General features: G+C 42.7%; 1 protein-coding gene, 1 long non-coding RNA gene and 1 other non-coding gene across 3 annotated transcripts in view; 1 reads left to right on the forward strand and 2 right to left on the reverse strand.

The window, feature by feature from the left end:
* Nucleotides 1–7,739, reverse strand: part of TNPO3 (transportin 3) — a 79,128-nt gene extending 71,389 nt beyond the window's left edge. Inside the window, exon 1 of the mRNA NM_001098090.1 lies at nt 7,501–7,739. Within this exon, the coding sequence (NP_001091559.1) occupies nt 7,501–7,620 (120 nt within the window). The 5' untranslated portion in view covers nt 7,621–7,739. The remainder of the gene's footprint in view (nt 1–7,500) is intronic.
* A 113-nt stretch (nt 7,740–7,852) lies between these two features.
* Nucleotides 7,853–20,004, forward strand: part of LOC132345128 (uncharacterized) — a 32,762-nt gene continuing 20,610 nt past the window's right edge. Inside the window, exon 1 of the long non-coding RNA XR_009494261.1 lies at nt 7,853–8,100. This is a non-coding gene — a long non-coding RNA (uncharacterized lncRNA). The remainder of the gene's footprint in view (nt 8,101–20,004) is intronic.
* Nucleotides 7,880–7,948, reverse strand: MIR1843 (microRNA mir-1843). Its single transcript, NR_030875.1, has one exon. It is a non-coding gene; the product is annotated as a microRNA mir-1843 (primary transcript).

Here is a 20,004-nt window from a genome sequence, read left to right on the forward strand (position 1 = left end):
TTCCTTACCAATTTAATTTTTCTTGTTATTTTCTTAGGGACTATACAGTTTGGATGCTACTTTATTTGGTATAATTTTAGTTACCACATCTTCTGTTTTTAACTAAAGTAGATTTTTTTTTTTTTTGGTGTGTGGGGCGGGGGCCCACCATGTGGCTTATGGGGATCTCAATTCCCCAACCAGAGATTGAACCCTGGGACCCTGTGAAGTGAAAGCACACAGTCCTAACCACTGAACCACAAAGGAATTCTTTATCAATTTCAAACTGAAAATTAAAACCTTATGATACTATACTAGCATGATTTCTTACTACACTAAAACACTTTTTACTTAAAATGTCACTTAGTGATCACTTCAAGACAGGATAGTTGTGGCAAAAAGTTCTCCTTTTCTGTACTCAAGTCGTTCAAAGTATAAAATGAGGGTAATAAAAACTTATCTCATAAAGATTGTTCTTTTAGAAGATTTGAAAGACTGAAAACAGAAGGCTGAGTAATATTGTTTATTTTCAGTCACCCACGGATATGTTAGAGAAACGCAGCAAAAATAAATGAAATTCATAGATAAAGACAAATCTGAGTCATCCAACTGCCCCTTTGGAGATGCTACAAGCAGCTATGCGTTCAAGAACATTTTTAAGAACCTGTGTGTGTCAGGCATCTTGATCATTTAATAATCTTGGTTTATTCCTTCAACTATGCATATCAGATTATATAAACTAAATATATAATATAGATATAGATTATAATATATATATAATCTATATCTATATTATATACAGTCTATTAGGGCAGACAAAACAAGTTTTCAAAAAGGTAAAAACATGATAAATGCAATTAAAGTGCTTTAGGTGTTGGGGCAGGGGCGGAAATGAATTTCAGCAGAAGAGAATCAGTTAACACTTTAGACAGAGTTTAAGCTAGGTTTTGAAAAGATGGGTTAATTTCTTCATTTGAAGATAGGACTGGGAAAAAGTAATAGGTAAGCACAAAGGTAAGAAAAAAATCAATCATAAAATCAGACAAAGGTAGCATTTCCCCGCTCCTTCCCCTCCAAAAAACCCATCTGGTTTCTTTGAGATACTACAGCTTGTGTGAGTGTTGATGCGAAAAGACCCAGTAAAGAGGGAGTTCGAGGATACAAGTAAGACATAGGATAATCAAAAGATCAAGGTTCCTGAGAATTCAGAAAATAAGATGCAGAGCACTGCGATCTGACAGAAGCAACTGGATACACATGCTCAAGTTCTTCAAATCAGACGTGAAGGGATGGTGGTAAATTGAAGAAAGAAGAGAATGACAGTGCTTGAAAAATACAAGACCTAACAAAGAAAAGGGCCAGTCAATGGAATAAGGTTTTGATAAAATTCAAGAACTAAGTAAGACTTCTTAACTCAATCAAACTGACTGAAACATGAGTTTGCCTGAGGGTTCCTTCCAAAGTTAGAGTAAAAAGTTTTTCCCCCTCCAAAGGTGAGGGAACCCATAAGAACAAAGAATGCAAACATAAACAATATTAACAAAACTGTGAAAACTAGAAAGCGCACACACACACACACACACACGTGCGCGCGCGCGCATGCACACACATGCTCAGTTATCTTTGGGACCCCGTGGACTGTAGCCCACCAGGCTCCTCTGTCCATGGAATTTTCCAGGCAAGAATACTGGAGTGTGTTGCCATGTCCTACTCCAGGGGATCTTCCTGACACAGGGATTGAACCTCCGTCTCCTGCATCTCCTGAAATGGCAGGTGGATTCTCTACCACTGCATCACTGGAGAAGTCCCAGAAAGCTAATGGGTGAGGGTTAACCCTCTGAGCAGGTCTGAGAAAGTGGAAATTTGCCTGCCGGCAGGGAGGGAAGAAGGGATAAGCATGGTGGAAGCCAAGGGGGCAAACTGTAGGAAATCAACCCTAAATATTAATTGGAAGGATTGATGCTGAAGCTCCAATACTGTGGCCACCTGATGTTAAGAGCAGACTCATTGGAAAAGACCCTGATGCTGGGAAAGATTGAGGGAAGGGGGAGAATGACAGAGAATGAGATGGTTGGATGGCATCACTGAGTCAATGGACATGGGTTTGAGTAAACTTCAGGAGAGAGTGAAGGACAGGGAGTCCTGGCATGCTGCAGTCCAAGGGGGTCACAAAGAGCCAGACATGACTGAGTGACTGAACAACAACAACAATAAAGGGGGCAAATCCCTGATTTGCAAAATCCCAGAAAAGCTCAAGAACTGCAAGTACTGAGGTACATCTGAAGAAAGAAACAGAAAACAGAACAAATGGAACAGAAAACAAAGAAATGGGTTCAAAAACCTTTGCCAGCAGTTTAGTTTCCTAGATTTTCTCCCTGACTCTTGAGGGACCAGGATACTATAACTATCCTCTCACCATCACAAAGACTCAACGTTTAGTTTGGAGAGACTACAGTAGAACTCTGGACTTTTGGACAACAGGCTCACCTATGGATGGAGTATCATACTGAAAATAGATTAAATAAAGTCTATATACTTAGTGGTGAGATCCATCCTCCAGCTGATTCTCCCATATGCCACCAGCAGGCTAGTTTATAACTCCCCACCCCCACCCAGGAGAACACCAGAGAACTCTCAGAGTAAAAAAAGTGATCCAAGAAAAAAGACCAACGAAGTCAATGAGAAAGAAGAGATGAAGGTCCCTTTTATATTATCTGTCAAATCAGGGAGTAATCCAAAAAAAGATCATGGGATCCACAATTCAGTGCATCCAATACAAGAGAACGGAATTCCCTTAGGATGGTGAGATCCCAGGACAATAGTTATGCAACAGACCTGGAGAGCAACCAGATCAGATTGGAGCAGGAAGATAGAGGGCTCTCAGGGAAGGTTTTCTTCCAACAAAAATGGAAACAGATTACCAGTGTGAACATACTAAGAGAAAAAGAAGGGAATTAAGAAGCCAATGTGTTAGCTGAGTTAGCTGAATTGTAAAATGATGACGTGTGACTGTGCTATTTTCCAGGTCCACTTTTCCGCTCTTCACTACCATGTTTTCTGCCCCAGTGTGCTTGACCTCTATGGAACAGATCAACAGGTTCCTGAGTTCCCTAGTTAAGGGTTGGGTTTGCCCAATGGGGAATCCCAAGAGGAAGTTAGGAGAATAAAGTGTAGATATTTATTCCTCCAACTTCCTCCCTGCAAAATCACCTCAAGACGGCTGCTGCTGCTAAGTCACTTCAGTCGTGTCCGACTCTGTGCGACCCCATAGACAGCAGCCCACCAGGCTCCCCCGTCCCTGGGATTCTCCAGGCAAGAACACTGGAGTGGGTTGCCATTTCCTTCTCCAACGCACAAAAGTGAAAAGTCAAAGTGAAGTCGCTCAGTTGTGTCCGACTCTTCACAACCCCACGGACTGCAGCCTACCAGGCTCCTCCGTCCATGGGATTTTCCAGGCAAGAGTACTGGAGTGGGGTGCCATTGCCTTCTCCTTCAAGATGGCTAGGGCCCTTCAAATGAAAACTACCATTCCTCTCAAGGCAGTCAACTCCATATTCCTCTTGAGAGCTCAAGAAGTAACCACTCCCTATCTTATTTCTTATGGCTTAGGGCTATTAACAGTTTGGCTACAGGTTTCCATATTATGTTTAATGGCACATTATATCCGCATCTTTATAAATAGTACCTTTATAAAACAAACCCTTCTCAAATTAGCCTATTTCACGTGTGCATCTGTTTCTGTTGGGACCTGACTGACTGTAAACAGTGATGATGATGATGATGATGGTGAAGACGCAGGGCTGTTATAGAGACTCAGTTCAGTTCAGTCACTCAGTCGTGTCCGACCCCACTGACTGCGGCACGCCAGGCCTCCCTGTCCATCACCAACTCCCGGAGTCTACCCAAACTCACGTCCATTGAGTCGGTGATGCAATCTAACCATCTCTTCCCCTATCGTCCCCTTCTCCTCCCACCCTCAATCTTTCCCAACATCAGGGTCTTTTCAAATGAGTCAGCTCTTCACATCAGGTGGCCAAAGTATTGGAGTTTCAGCTTCAAAATGAACACCCAGGACTGATTTCCTTTAGGATGGACTGGCTGGATCTCCTTGCAGTCCAAGGGATTCTCAAGAGTCTTCTCCAACACCACAATTCAAAAGCATCAATTCTTCAATGCTCAGCTTTCTTTATAGTCCAACTCTCACATCCATACATGACCACTGGAAAAACCATAGCCTTGACTAGATGGCCTGTGTTGACAAAGTAATGTCTCTGCTTTTTAATATGCTGTCTAGGTTGGTCACGGAGAAGGCAATGGCACCCCACTCCAGTACTCTTGCCTGGAAAATCCCATGGACGGAGGAGCCTGGTAGGCTGCAGTCCATGGGGTCGAGAAGAGTCGGACACAACTGAGCGACTTCACTTTGACTTTTCACTTCCGTGCGTTGGAGAAGGAAATGGCAACCCACTCCAGTGTTCTTGCCTGGAGAATCCCAGGGACGGGGGAGCCCGGTGGGCTAGCGTCTATGGGGTCACACAGAGTCGGACACAACTGAAGTGACTTAGCAGCAGCAGGTTGGTCATAACTTTCCTTCCAAGGAGTTGCTGCTGCTGCTGCTAAGTCGATTCAGTCGTGTCCGACTCTGTGCGACCCCATAGACGGCAGCCCACCAGGCTCCCCCGTCCCTGGGATTCTCCAGGAAAGAACACTGGAGTGGGTTGCCATTTCCTTTTCCAATGCATGAAAGTGAAAAGTGAAAGGGAAGTCGCTCAGTCGTGTCCAACTCCTATCGACCCTATGGACTGCAGCCTACCAGGCTCCTCCGTCCATGGGATTTTCCAGGCAAGAGTACTGGAGGGGGGTGCCATTGCCTTCTCCATTCCAAGGAGTAAGCGTCTTTTAATTTCTTGGCTGCAGTCACCATCTGCAGTGATTTTGGAGCCCAAAAAAATTAAGTCTGTCACTGTTTCCCCATCTATTTGCCATGAAGTGATGGGACCAGATGCCATGATTTTAGTTTTCTGAATGTTGAACTAGTGGAAAGTAAATAGCTAATATTTAAGTAGCAATTACTAACATATTTCGAGTTATAGGTTTCAAGAAATTTGTTAAGCTCTTTGCAGGTATTAACTTAAACATTACAAATATTCCATGGCAGCAAAATTTTTTTTGTCTGGTTCATTTCCATATACCAACACCTAGTAGCTGGTACATGGTAAGCACTCAAACACTGATTTAAAATACAATAAGCAGGTTTGGTAAAGAAGAGCTGGCTTTTGGTGTGGTGAAGCATTTCTCCTACTTTTACCTTGAAAACTTTAAGATCAGGGACATGTGGCTTCCCAGATCACAGTTCAGTCCAGTCCAGTTCAGTCGCTCAGTCATGTCCAACTCTTTGCTACCCCATGAACTGCAGCGCGCCAGGCCTCCCTGTGCATCACCAACTCCTGGAGTTTACCCAAACTCAAGTCCATTGAGTCGGTGATGCCATCCAAACACCTCATCCTCTGTCGTCCCCTTCTCCTCCCGGACTCAATCTTTCCCAGTATCAGGGTCTTTTCAAATGAGTCAGCTCTTTGCATCAGGTGGCCAAAGTATTGGAGTTTCAGCTTCAACATCAGTCCTTCCAATGAACACCCAGGACTCATCTCCTTTAGGATGGACTGGCTGGATCTCCTTGCAGTCCAAGGGACTCTCAAGAGTCTTCTCCAACACCACAGTTCAGAAGCATCAATTCTTCGGTGCTCAGCTTTCTTTATAGTCCAACTATCACATCTATACATGACCACTGGAAAAACCAGAGCCTTGACTTGACGGACCTTTGCTGACAAAGTAATGTCTCTGCTTTTGAATATGCTATCTAGGTTGGTCATAACTTTCCTTCCAAGGAGAAAGTGTCTTTTAATTTCATGGCTGCAATCACCATCTGCAGTGATTTTGGAGCCCAAAAAAATTAAGTCAGCCACTGTTTCCACTGTTTCCCCATCTATTTCCCATGAAGTGATGGGACCAAATGCCATGATCTTAGTTTTCTGAATGTTGAGCTTTAAGCCAACTTTTTCACTCTCCTCTTTCACTTTCATCAAGAGGCTCTTTAGTTCTTCTTCGCTTTCTGCCATAAGGGTGGTGTCATCTGCATATCTGAGGTTATTTCCCAGATCACAAAAACTAACTAAACACTAAGACCCCTGATGGCTTCTTCAGTAGTAAAGAATCTATCTGCCTGCCAATACAGAAGCAGGCCCAATCCCTGAGTCTAGAAGATTCTCTGGAGAAGAAAAATAGAAACTCACTCCAGTATTCTTCTTGCCTGGGAAATCTCATGGACAGAGGAGCCTGGCAGGCCACAGTCCTTGAGGTCGCAAGAGTCAGATTCAACTTAACAACTAAATAACAACAACATCTAAGACCATATAAGAATGATTTTCTTATGTAGCCTACAATGAGTTATATTCCTTTCTCCTCTCATGGGGTCATCCAGGACTTGAGTTTCCGATTTTTTTTTTTTTAAGTGTAATATTCAAAGTCAAGGTAGCCAATTTTAAAATACTTATTATGCACTTACAGCCAAGGAGCCCTCAAAAGGGCAGAGCATCTTTAAGTACTAGTTTTGAGTTTTAAAAAAGAAATGGGAAGGGAGGGGGCAAATTTAAAAATATGCTTAGGCATATGAAATGCAAAAATAAGAAAGGTAAAGTCAACAAGATCACCAAGTATACATACCCACACAGAATTAAAGCAAAGCAAAGGTAAGTGGGAAAATTAGGGGAGGAAGCATAATGCACGTGATTCAAATGCGCAAAATACAATGCATATAATAGGTTGCAATAAATTAACCCCCTCATTGGATGCTGACACGATTATCTGTAATAATCAAGGCAGCTTTGATATCTATATCTTACAAAGAAGGTAAAACTCAGGAGAAAGAGAAGATTAAAGAACTGCAAAGATTTTCTGAAACCAAAATTGATTTTTTTTATGTTGCGCTCCCAAACACAAGAAAAACTCACGTGGATAAGGATCCAGAAACGTGAGAAGCTACGAGAATACAATACTCAAACTAGAGTGAAGAGCAGCAAAGAACAGTTAAGGTGTAAGCTACGACTGGAAAGGAATTACCGGGCGTAACACCTAGACATCGAAGAGAGACGGATAAAGCATCCTTAGAAGATGGAGAAAGACCGGGATTGGATTTGGTTGAAGAAAGACAAAACAGAAAAGCAAGGCCTAAGAAGCAAGTAGCAGCAAGTGTAAAACTTAAGAGGAACAGATCGAAGCCACAAGCAAGAAGTATAGGACTTACAAATCACATTCTACGGGGAGGGGAAAGGGCCACTTCGCGACCGACCAGTGCAACTAGTTTCCGAAAAGCGGCGGCGATGTAGGTTCGCAGCCCCACCCCGCGGGAGCAGCTCCTCCCCAAGGAAGACCTCACAAGGCCAACCGCTGGACTCCAGCTCGAGCCTAGGTCCTATCCCGCCCTTGCCCCGCGGCGCAGAGCGGCCTCTCCCGGCCCCTCACCGAACGCTGCAGCTCCCCAAGCCAAAACGAGGCGCGTTCCTTTCCGCTGGGATCTGGGTCGTGGTACAGCGCCTGCACTGCCTGGTACACGAGCTGCAGTGTCGGCTTTGCTCCTTCCATGGTGGTAGCGGTGGTGGCGGCAGCGACGGTTCTGGCTCTTCTCCCGAGGCTCCTCCGATTGCTCCGCCCTCGCGCTTCCTCACTGTGTCGGCCACGGCCGCTCCCTGACTGGCGCCATCTCCTCTTTGGCCGTTACCAGGGCAGATGGGTTCCTCGTGGAAGTTACCCCCTCGGAAACACAGGTTAGATTGTATTCAAGTTCCTGGTCGTTTTTCCGATCTTCCCACAAGACTCCACACTTCTGAATCCAGACGCCGGTGCTAGCTTCCTGACCTGCTGACTTGCCCTCCGAAGGCTGTCCGGGCAAGACAGAGACCACGAAGCTTACCTCAACAGCTTTACCCGGACCGGAAGCAGCAGCACCAAAATCTTCGGCACACTTCCGTCTGGTGCGTTGTAAACGGCCTCCGTGCCGGCACGCCTCCTCTTTTCTCCCCGCCCCGCCCCCCGCCGGAAGTGACCCTACAGGGACAGGAGCCGGTAAGAAGTGGATCTCTGCATTTCTTGCTTGGGACTGGGGCTCTGCGATCCTCGTGGCGCGCACACCTGTACAGCTTTCCCCCTTTCTTCCCCCTTCCGACTTTTTCAGCCCTTCCCAGAGAATCCTTTAGGACCCCCGTGGACAAGTCGAGTCAATTCAACTGTGGCCTGACACTGACTGTACTGGAAAGCCATGGATGACTTAAGACAGAATTTGTATACTGACTCTAATGGAGGTGACAGACATACAATCAAATAACTAGCGTACAAACCTGGGAAATGTGCCATGTTGAAAAAAAATAGAAAATACCTAGAACCCTCTATCCACGAAATTCTTAACACCCAAAAGGGTGTAATTCTATTGCTCAGGACACTGAGTCCAGAGTATTTGCACAAACACACTGAATTGTGTTTTTGTGTATACCTTTCATACTGAATCAAACATCAATTCTACAACAATTCTGAATACACAAAAGAATATACAAATCTTGGAATCCGTACTAGGGAGAAAATTTCCAAACATTGCTATGTCTCCTTTGCAATAATAAATAACTGTTCAGTTCAGTTCACCTCAGTCGCTCAGTCGTCCGACTTTGCTACCCCATGAATGGCAGCACGCCAGGCCTCCCTGTCCATCACCAACTCCAGGAGTTCACTCAAATCCAGCCATCTCATCCTCTGTCGTCCCCTTCTCCTCCTCTGTCGTCCCCTTCTCCTCCTGCCCCCAATCCCTCCCAGCATCAGAGTCTTTTCCAGTGAGTCAACTCTTCGCATGAAGTGTCCAAAGTATTGGAATTTCAGCTTTAGCATCAGTCCTTCCAATGAACACCCAGGACTGATCTCCTTTAGAATGGACTGGCTGGATCTCCTTGCAGTCCAAGGGACTCTCAAGAGTCTTCTCCAATACCACAGTTCAAAAGCATCAGTTCTTTGGCGCTCAGCTTTCTTCACAGTCCACCTCTCACATCCATACATGACTACTGGAAAAACCATAGCCTTGACTAGATGGACATTTGTTGGCAAAGTAATGTCTCTGCTTTTGAATATGCTATCTAGGTTGGTCATAACTTTCCTTCCAAGGAGTAGGCCTCTTTTAATTTCATGGCTACAATCACCATCTGCAGTGATTTTGGAGCCCCAAAAAATAAAGTCTGACACTGTTTCCCCATCTATTTTCCATGAAGTGATGGGACCAGATGCCATGATCTTTGTTTTCTGAACGTTGAGCTTTAAGCCAACTTTTTCCCTCTCCTCTTTCACTTTCCTCAAGAGGCTTTTTAGTTCCTCTTCACTTTCTGCCATAAGGGTGGTGTCATCTGCATATCTGAGGTTATTGATATTTCTCCCGGCAATCTTGATTCCAGCTTGTGCTTCTTCCAGCCCGGCGTTTCTCATGATGTACTCTGCATATAAGTTAAATAAGCAGGGTGACAATATACAGGCTTGGCGTACTCCTTTTCCTATTTGGAACCAGTCTGTTGTTCCATGTCCAGTTCTAACTGTTGCTTCCTGACCTGCATATAGGTTTCTCAAGAGACAGATCAGGTGGTCTGGTATGCCCATCTCTTTCAGAATTTTCCACAGTTTATTGTGATCCACACAGTCAAAGGCTTTGACATAGTCAATAAAGCAGAAATAGATGTTTTTCTGGAACTCTCTTGCTTTTTTGATGATCCAGCGGATGTTGGCAATTTGATCTCTGGTTCCTCTGCCTTTTCTAAAACCAGCTTGAACATCTGGAAGTTCACGGTTCACGTATTGCTAAAGCCTGGCCTGGAGAATTTTGAGCATTACTTTACTAGCAAGTGAGATGAGTGCAATTGTGTGGTAGTTTGAGCAATCTTTGGCATTGCCTTTCTTTGGGATTAGAATGAAAACTGACCTTTTCCAGTCCTGTGGCCACTGCTGAGTTTTCCAAATTTGCTGGCATATTGAGTGCAGCACTTTCACAGCATCATCTTCCAGGATTTGAAATAGCTCAACTGGAATTCCATCACCTCCACTAGCTTTGTTCGTAGTGATGCTTTCTAAGGCCCACTTGACTTCACATTCCTAGAGCCAGGATGTCTGGCTCTAAGTGAGTGATCACACCATCGTGATTATCTTGGTTGTGAAGATCTTTTTTGTACAGTTCTTCTGTGTATTCTTGCCACCTCTTCTTAATATCTTCTGCATCTGTTAGGTCCATACAATTTCTGTCCTTTATTGAGCCCATCTTTGCATGAAATGTTCCCTTGGGATCTCTAATTTTCTTGAAGAGATCTCTAGTCTTTCCCATTCTGTTGTTTTCCTCTATTTCTTTGACTGATCACTGAGGAAGGCTTTCTTATCTCTTCTTGCTATTCTTTGGAACTCTGCATTCAGATGCTTATATCTTTCCTTTTGTCCTTTGCTTTTTGCTTCTCTTCTTTTCACAGCTATTTGTAAGGCCTCCCCAGACAGCCATTTTGCTTTTTTGCATTTCTTTTCCATGGGGATGGTCTTGATCCCTGTCTCCTGTACAATGTCACGAACCTTCGTCCATAGTTCATCAGGCACTCTGTCTATCAGATCTAGTCCCTTAAATCTATTTCTCACTTCCACTGTGTAGTCATAAGGGATTTGATTTAGGTCATACTTGAATGGTCTAGTGGTCTTCCCCACTTTCTTCAATTTAAGTCTGAATTTGGCAATAAGGAGTTCATGATGTGAGCCACAGTCAGCTCCAGGTCTTGTTTTTGCTGACTGTATAGAGCTTCTCCATCTTTGGCTGCAAAGAATATATTCAGTCTGATTTCTGTGTTGAACATCTCATGATGTCCATGTATAGAGTCTTCTCTTGTGTTGTTGGAAGAGGGTGTTTGCTATGACCAGTGCATTTTTTTGGCAAAACTCTGTTAGCCTTTGCCCTGCTTCATTCTGTACTCCAAGGCCAAATTTGCCTGTTACTCTAAGTGTTTCTTGACTTCCTACTTTTGCATTCCAGTCCCCTATAATAATGAGGACATCTTTTTGGGGTGTTAGTTCTAGCAGGTCTTGTAGGTCTTCATAGAACTGTTCAACTTCAGCTTCTTCAGCATTACTGGTTGGGGCATAGGCTTGGATTACCGTGATATTGAATGGTTTGCCTTGGAAACGAATAGGGATCATTCTGTCGTTTTTGAGATTGCATCCAAGTACTGCATTACAGACTCTTTTGTTGACCATGATGGCTACTCCATTTCTTCTGAGGGATTCCTGCCCACAGTAGTAGATATAATGGTCATCTGAGTTAAATTCACCCATTCCAGTCCATTTTAGTTCACTGATTCCTAGAATGTCGACGTTCACTCTTGCCATCTCCTGTTTGACCACTTCCAATTTACTTTGATTCATGGACCTGACATTCCAGGTTCCTATGCAATATTGCTCTTTACAGCATCGGACCTTGCTTCTATCACCAGTCACATCCACAACTGGGAGTTGTTTTGCTTTGGCTACATCCCTTCATTCTTTCTGAAGTTATTTCTCCACTGATCTCCAGTAGTATATTGGGCACCTACCGACCTAGGGAGTTCCTCTTTCAGTATCCTATCATTTTGCCTTTTCATACTGTTCATGGGGTTCTCAAGGCAAGAATACTGAAGTGGTTTGCCATTCCCTTCTCCAGTGAACCACATTCTGTCAGACCTCTCCACCATGACCTGCCCCTCTTGGGTGGCCGCACATGGCATGGCCTAGTTTCATTGAGTAAGATTTGATAAATTCTTAAAATGTGTGAAGCACTGTAGTTACAAGGTCTTATTTAATCCTTTTAACAGTAAATAGAAACTAAATCCCCATTTTAAAGAATAAGAACTAGGTTATGTAATCTGCCAAACGTTACAAATTTCTTGAATGAAAATCAGGATTTGATCCAAATCAATTTGGCTCCAGAACCTGTTAAAGAATACCATCTCTAACATCCTGTGTATTAGTTTGTTTCTGAATTGTTATTGTCAAGGGATTATAACTACTAGGGTTGCAATGAAAACAGGTATGGTACTCTATATAAAGGAAAGAAACTTGATATTTTGGTTACCTAATTCATCTATTCATTAAAAATTTAGTAAGACCATCTTGGTCTCTGCCCTCATGGAGTTTATAGTCTAAATGCAAAGAAATACAAGTTACTCATTACAGTTTAAAAGGTATATTAATATCCACAAGTAAAAGAATGATGTTTGACCTACCTTGCACCATATTTTTAAAAAAAATAAAAAATAAATGTAAGAGCTAAAATTATGAAACTGTTAGAAGAAAACAGGGGTATATCTTCATGAACTTGGATTAGACAGTGGTTTGTTAGATGTGGCACCAAAAGCCCAATTAACAAAAGGAAAAATAGATAAACTCTACTTCATCAAAACCAAAATTTTGTGTGTCTCAAAGAACAATATTAAAAGAATAAAATGACAACCCACAAAATGAGAGAAAATACTTGCAAATCAAATATCTGATAAGGGATGAGTTGTTGTTCAGTCCCTAAGTCCTGTCCAATTCTTTCTGATCCCATGGACTGCAGCATGCCTGGCTTCCCTGTCCTTCACTGTCTCCGGGAGTTTGCTCAAACTCATGTCCATTGAGTCGGTGATGCCATCCAACCATCTCATCCTCTGTAACCCCATTCTCCTCTTGCCCTCAATCTTTCCCAGCATCAGGGTCTTTTCCAATGAGTTGGTTGTTTGCATCAGGTGGCCAAAGTATTGAAGCTTCAGCTTCAGGATCAGTCCTTCCAATGAATATTCAGGACTGATTTCCTTTAGGATTGACCAGTTTGATCTCCTTGCTGTCCAAGGGACGCTCAAGAGTCTTCTCTCACATCACAGTTCAAAAGCATCAATTCTTAGGTGCTCAGCCTTCTTTATGATCCAACTCTCACATCCATACATGACCACTGGAAAAACCATACCTTTGACTAGACGGCCTTTGTTGGCAAAGTGATATCTCTGCTTTTTAATACGCTGTCTAGGTTTGTCATAGCTTTCCTTCCAAAGAGTGAGCATCTTTTCATTTCATGGCTGTGATCACAATCTGGAGTGATTCTGGAGCCCAAGAAAATAATATCTGCCACTGTTTCCACTTTTCCCCCATCTATTTGCCATGAAGTAATGGGACCAGATGATATGAACCTAGTTTTTTGAATGTTAAGTTTTAAATAAGCTTTCTCACTATTTTCACCTTCATCAAAGGTCTCTTCAGTTCCTCTTCACTTTCTGCCATTAGAGTAGTATCATCTGCATACCTGAGGTTGTTGATATTTCTCCCAGCAATCTTGATTCCAGCTTGTGATTCATCAAGGGTGGCAATTCACATGATACACTCCACATAGATGTCAAATCAGCAGGGTGACAAAATACAGCCTTGACCTATTCCTTTTCCAATTTTGAACCAGTCTGTTGTTCCATGTCTGGTTCTGTTACTTCTTGTCCTGAATACAGGTTTCTCAGGAGGCAGGTAACTTGGTCTGGTATTCCCATTTCTTTAAGAATTTTCCATAGTTTGTTGTGGTCCACAGAGTCAAAGTCCTTAGCACAGTCTATGAAGCAGAAATAGATATTTTTCTAAAATTCTCTTGCTTTTTCTTTGATCCAGTGAATGTTGGCAATTTGATCTCTGGTTCCTCTAAGTTCAGTTCAGTTGCTCAGTTGTGTCCAACTCTTTGAAACCCCATGGACTGCAGCGTGCCAGGCCTCCCTGTCCATCACCAACTCCCAGAGCTTACTCAAACTCATGTCCATTGCGTCAGTGATGCTATCCAACCATCTCATGCTCTGTCATCCCCTTCTCCTCCTGCCTTCAATCTTTCCCAGCATCAGGGTCTTTTCCAATGAGTCAGTTCTTCACATCAGGTGGCCAAAGTATTGGAGTTTCAGCTTCAGCGTCAGTGCTTCCAATGAATACTCAGGACTGATTTCCTTTAGGATGGACTGGTTGGATCTCCTGGCAGTCCAAGGGACTCTCAAGAGTTTTCTCCAACACCACAATTCAAAAGCATCAATTCTTCAGCACTCAGCTTTGTTTGTGGTCCAACTCTCACATCCATACATGACTACTGGAAATAAAATAGCTTTGATTATATGGACCTTTAATAGTAAAGTAATGTCTCTGCTTTTTAATATGCTGACTAGGTTTGTCATAGCTTTTTTTTCCCAAGGAGCAAGAGTCTTTTAATTTCATGGCTGCAGTCACCATCTGCAGTGATTTTGGAGCCCAAGAAAATAAAGTCTCTCACCACTTTCCATTATTTTCCCATGTATTTGCCATGAAGTGATGGAACCAGATGCCATGATCTTAGTTTTTTGAATGTTGAGTTTTAAGCCAGAAGAAAACAGGCGTATGTCTTCATGATCTTTGACTAAACAATGGTTCCTTAGATATGGCACCAAAGCACAGTTAACAAAAGGAAAAATAGATAAATTGGACTTCATCAAATCTAAAAACTTGTGTCTCAAAGAGCACTATTAAGAGGGTGAAATAATCACCCGCAAAATGAGAGAAAATACTCCACTCTGTTCTTTCACTTTCATCAAGAGGCTCTTTAGTTTCTCTTCGCTTTCTGCCATAAAGGTGGTGTCATCTGCATATCTGAGGTTATTGATATTTCTCCTGGCAATCTTGATTCCAGCATGTGCTTCATCCAATCCAGCATTTCACATGTTGTACTCTGCCTATAAGTTTAATAAGCACGGTGACAATATACAGCTTGATGTACTCCTTTCTCAGTTTGGAACCACTGCATTGTTCCATGTCCAATTCTAACTGTTGCTTCTTGACCTGCATACAGATTTCTCAGGAGGCAGGTAAGGTGGTTAGGTATACAGGGGAAGGCTTTAGTGTAGTCAGTGAAGCTGAAGTAGATGTTTTTCTGGAACTCTCTGCTTTTCCAGTGATCCAACGGATGTTGGCAATTTGATCTCTGGGTCCTCTGCCTTCTCTAAAACCAGCTTGAACATCTGGAAGTTCACGGTTCATGTATCACTGAAGCCTGGCTTAGAGAATTTTGAGGATTACTTTACTAGCGTGTGAGATGAGTGCAATTGTGCGGCAGTTTGAACATTCTTTGGCATTGTTCTTCTTTGGGATTGGATTAAAACTGACCTTTTCCAGTCCTATGGCCACTGCTGAGTTTTCCAAATTTGCTGGCATATTGAGTGCAGCACTTTCACAGCATCATCTTTTAGAATGAAATAATTCAACTGGAATTCCATCACCTCCACTAGCTTTGTTTGTAGTGATGCTTCTTAAGGCCCACTTGACTTCACATTCCAGGATATCTGGCTCTAGGTGAGTGATCACACCACTGTGGTTATCTGGGTCATTAAGATCTTTTTTGTATACCTCTTCTCTGTATTCTTGCCACTTCTTCTTAATATCTTCTACATCTGTTAGGTCCATACCATTTCTGTCCTTTATTGTGTCCATCTTTGCATGAAATGTCCCCTTGGTATCTCTAATTTTCTTGAAGAGATCTCAAGTCTTTCCTGTTCTATTATTTTCCTCTATTTCTTTGCACTGATCACTGAGAAAGGCTTTCTTATCTCTTCTTGCTATTCTTTGGAACTCTGCACTCAGATGGGTATATCTTTCCTTTTCTCCTTTGCCTTTCACTTCTCTTTCTCAGCTATTTGTAAGGCCTCCTCAGGCAACCATTTTGCATTTTTGCATTTCTTCTTCTTTGGGATGGTTTTGACCACTGCCTGCTGTACAGTGTTATGAACCTCTGCTCATGCTTCTTTAGGCACTCTATCTATTAGATCTAATCCCTTGAATATATTTGTCACTTCCATTGTATAATGGTAAAGGATTTGATTTAGGTCATACCTGAACAGACTAGTGGTTTTCCCTACTTTCTTCAATTTAAGTCTGAATTTTGCAATAAGGAGTTCATGATCTGAGCCACAATCAGCTCCTGGTCTTGTTTTTGCTGACTGTATAGAGCTTCTCCATCTTTGGCTGCAAAGAACATAATCAATCTGATTTCGGTATTGACCATCTGGTGATGTCCATGTGTAGAGTCTTCTCTTGTGTTGTTGGAAGAGTATGTTTGCTATGACCAGTGCATTCCCTTGGCAAAACTCTGTTAGCCTTTGCCCTGCTTCATTTTGTACCCCAAAGACAAATTTCCTGTTACTCCAGGTATCTCTTGACTTCCTACTTTTGCATTCCAGTCCCCTAAAATGAAAAGGACATCTTTTTTTGGTGTTAGTTATAGAAGATCTTGTAGGTCTTCATAGAACCATTCAGCTTCTTTGGCATTAGTGGTTGGGGGCAGAGACTTGGATTTCTGTGATAGTGAATGGTTTGCCTTGATAACAGAGATCATTCTGTCATTTCTGAGATTGCACCCAAGTACTGCATTTCGGACTCTTTTTGTTGACTTTGAGGGCTACTCCATTTCTTCTAAAGGATTCTTACCCACAGTAGTAGATATAATGATCATCTGAATTATATTTGCCCGTTCCAGTCCATTTTAGTTCACTGATTCCTAAAATGTTGATGATGTTCACTCTTGCCATCTTCTGTTTGACCATTTCCAATTTACCTTGATCCATAAAGCTAACATTCCATTTTCTATGCAATATTGTTCTTTACATCATCAGACTTTACTTCCATCACCAGTCACATCCACAACTGGGCGTTGTTTTTGCTTTGCCTTAGCCTCTTTATTCTTTCTGGAGCTATTTCTCCACTGATCTCCAGTAGCATACTGGGCACCTACTGACCTGGGGAGTTCCTCTTTCAGTATCCTATTTTTTGCCTTTTCATACTGTTCATGGGGTTCTCAAAGCAAGAACACTGCAGTGGGTTGCCATTCCCTTCTCCAGTGGACCACGTTTTGTCAGACCTCTCCACCATGACTGGTCTTTCTTGGCCCTACATAGCATGGCTCATAGTTTCATTGAGTTAGACAAGGCTGTGATACAAGTAATCAGTTTGTTTGCTGCTGCTGCTGCTAAGTCACTTCAGTCGTGTCCGACTCTGTGCGACCCCATAGACGGCAGCCCACCAGGCTCCCCCGTCCCTGGGATTCTCCAGGCAAGAACACGGGAGTGGGTTGCCATTTCCTTCTCCAATGCATGAAAGTGAAAAGTGAAAGGGAAGTCGTTCAGTTGTGTCCAACTCTTGGCGACCCCATGGACTGCAGCCCACCAGGTTCCTCCATTCATGGGATTTTCCAGGCAAGAGTGCTGGAGTGGGGTGCCATTGCCTTTTCCAAATCAGTTTGTTTAGTTTTCTGTAATTGTGGTTTCCATTCTGTTTGCCCTGTGATGGATAAGGAAAAGAGCCTTGTGGGAGCTTCCTGATGGGTGGGACTGGCTCTGAGGGAATCTGGGTCTTACTCTGATAGGTGGGGCCTGATCATTAAATCTTTAATCCAATTTTCTGTTGATGGGTGGGGCTGTGTTCCCTCCCTGTAGCTTGGCTTAAGGCCAAACTATGATGAGGTAATGCTGACCTCCTTAAAAACAAGGAGGTCAAAGGCTAACAGAGTTTTGCCAAAAGCACTGGTCATAGCAAATACCCTCTTCCAACAACACAAAAGGAGACTTTACACATGGATATCACCAGATGATCAATGCAGAAATCATATTGATTATATTCTTTGCAGTCAAAGATGGAGAAGCTGTATACAGTCAGCAAAAACAAGACTGGGAGCTGACTGTGGCTCAGATCATGAACTTCTTATTGCCAAATCCAGACTTAAATTGAAGAAAGTAGAGAAAACCACTAGACCATTCAAGTATGACCTAAATTAAAATCCCTTAGGATTATACAGTGGAAGTGAAAAATAGATTGAAGGGATCAGATCTAATAGACAGAGTGCCTGAAGAACTATGGACAGAGGTTCATGACATTGTACAGGAGGAAGGGATCAAGACCATCCCCAAGAAAAAGAAATAGAAAAAGGCAAAATGGTTGCCTGAGGAGGCCTTACAAATAGCTGAGAAAGAGAAGTGAAAGGCAAAGGAGAAAAGGAAAGATATACCCATCTGAGTGCAGAGTTCCAAAGAATAGCAAGAAGAGATAAGAAAGCCTTTCTCAGTGATCAGTGCAAAGAAATAGAGGAAAATAATAGAACAGGAAAAACTTGAGATCTCTTCAAGAAAATTAGAGATACCAAGGGGACATTTCACGCAAAGATGGACACAATAAAGGACAGAAATGGTATGGACCTAACAGATGTAGAAGATATTAAGAAGAAGTGGCAAGAATACAGAGAAGAGGTATACAAAAAAGATCTTAATGACCCAGATAACCACAGTGGTGTGATCACTCACCTAGAGCCAGACATCCTGGAATGTGAAGTCAAGTGGGCCTTAAGAAGCATCACTACAAACAAAGCTAGTGGAGGTGATGGAATTCCAGTTGAATTATTTCATTCTAAAAGATGATGCTGTGAAAGTGCTGCACTCAATATGCCAGCAAATTTGGAAAACTCAGCAGTGGCCATAGGACTGGAAAAGGTCAGTTTTAATCCAATCCCAAAGAAGAACAATGCCAAAGAATGTTCAAACTGCCATACAAATGTACTCATCTCACACCCTAGCAAAGTAGTGTTCAATATTCTCCAAGCTAGGCTTCAACAGTATGTGAACTGTGAACTTCCAGATGCTCAAGCTGGATTTAGAAAAGGCAGAGATCAAATTTCCAACATCCTTTGGATCATAGAAAAAGCAAGAGAATTTCAGAAAAACATCTATTTCTGCCTTATTGATTACATCAAAGCCTTTGACTGTGTAGATCACAGCAAACTGTGGAAAATTCTTAAAGAGATGGGAATACCAGATTACCTTACCTGCCTCCTGAGAAATCTGTATGCAGGTCAAGAAGCAACAGTTAGAACTGGACATGGAACAATAGACTGGTTCCAAATTGGGAAAGGAGTATGTCAAGGTTGTATATTGTCACCCTGCTTATTTAACTTATATGCAGAGTATATCATGCGGAATGCTGGGTTGGATGAAGCACAAGCTGGAATCAAGATTGCCGGGAGAAATATCAATAACCTCAGATACACAAATGATACCACCCTTATGGCAGAAAGCAAAGAAGAACTAAAGAGCCTCTTGATGAAAGTGAAAGAGGAGAGTGAAAAAGCTGACTTAACACTCAACATTCAAAACACTAAGATCATGGCATCTAGTCCCATCACTTCATGGCAAATAGATGGGGAAAAAATGGAAACAGAAACTTTTTTTTTTTTGGTTCCAAAATCACTGCAGATGGTGACTGCAGCCGTGAAATTAAAAGACAATTGCTCCTTGGAAGAAAAGCTATGACAAACCTAGACAGCATATTAAAAAACAGAGACATTACTTTTCCAACAAAGGTCTTTCTAAAAGTCAAAACTATGGTTTTTCCAGTAGTCATGTATGGATGCAAGAGTTGGACTATAAAGAAAGCTGAGCACTGAAGAACGATGCTTTTGAACTATGGTGTTGGAGAAGACTCTTGAGAGTCCCTTGGACTGCAAGGAGATCCAACCAGTCCATCCTAAAAGAAATCAGTCCTGAATATTCATTGGAAGGACTGATGCTGAAGCTGAAACTCCAATACTTTGGCCACCTGATGTGAAGAACTGACTCATTGGAAAAGACCCGGATGCTGGGAAAGATTGAGGGCAGGAGGAGAAGGGGACGACAGAGGATGAGATGGTTGGATGGCATCACCGACTCTATGGACGTGAGTTTGAGTAAGCTCTGGGAGTTGGCGATGGACAGGGAGGCCTGGCACGCTGCAATCCATGGGGTTGCAAAGAGTTGGACACGACTGAGTGACTGAACTGAGAGTCTGTTTCCCTAGTCCTGTTCTGTAATCAAATCCCACTGGCCTTCAAGGTCCAAGTCCCTGGGGGTTCTCATTCCCTTTGCCGGATCCCCAGGTTGGGAAATCTGTTGTGGG

This window comes from Bos taurus, chromosome 4, assembly GCF_002263795.3.
Source record: "Bos taurus isolate L1 Dominette 01449 registration number 42190680 breed Hereford chromosome 4, ARS-UCD2.0, whole genome shotgun sequence".
Taxonomy (NCBI): Eukaryota; Metazoa; Chordata; class Mammalia; order Artiodactyla; family Bovidae; genus Bos; species Bos taurus.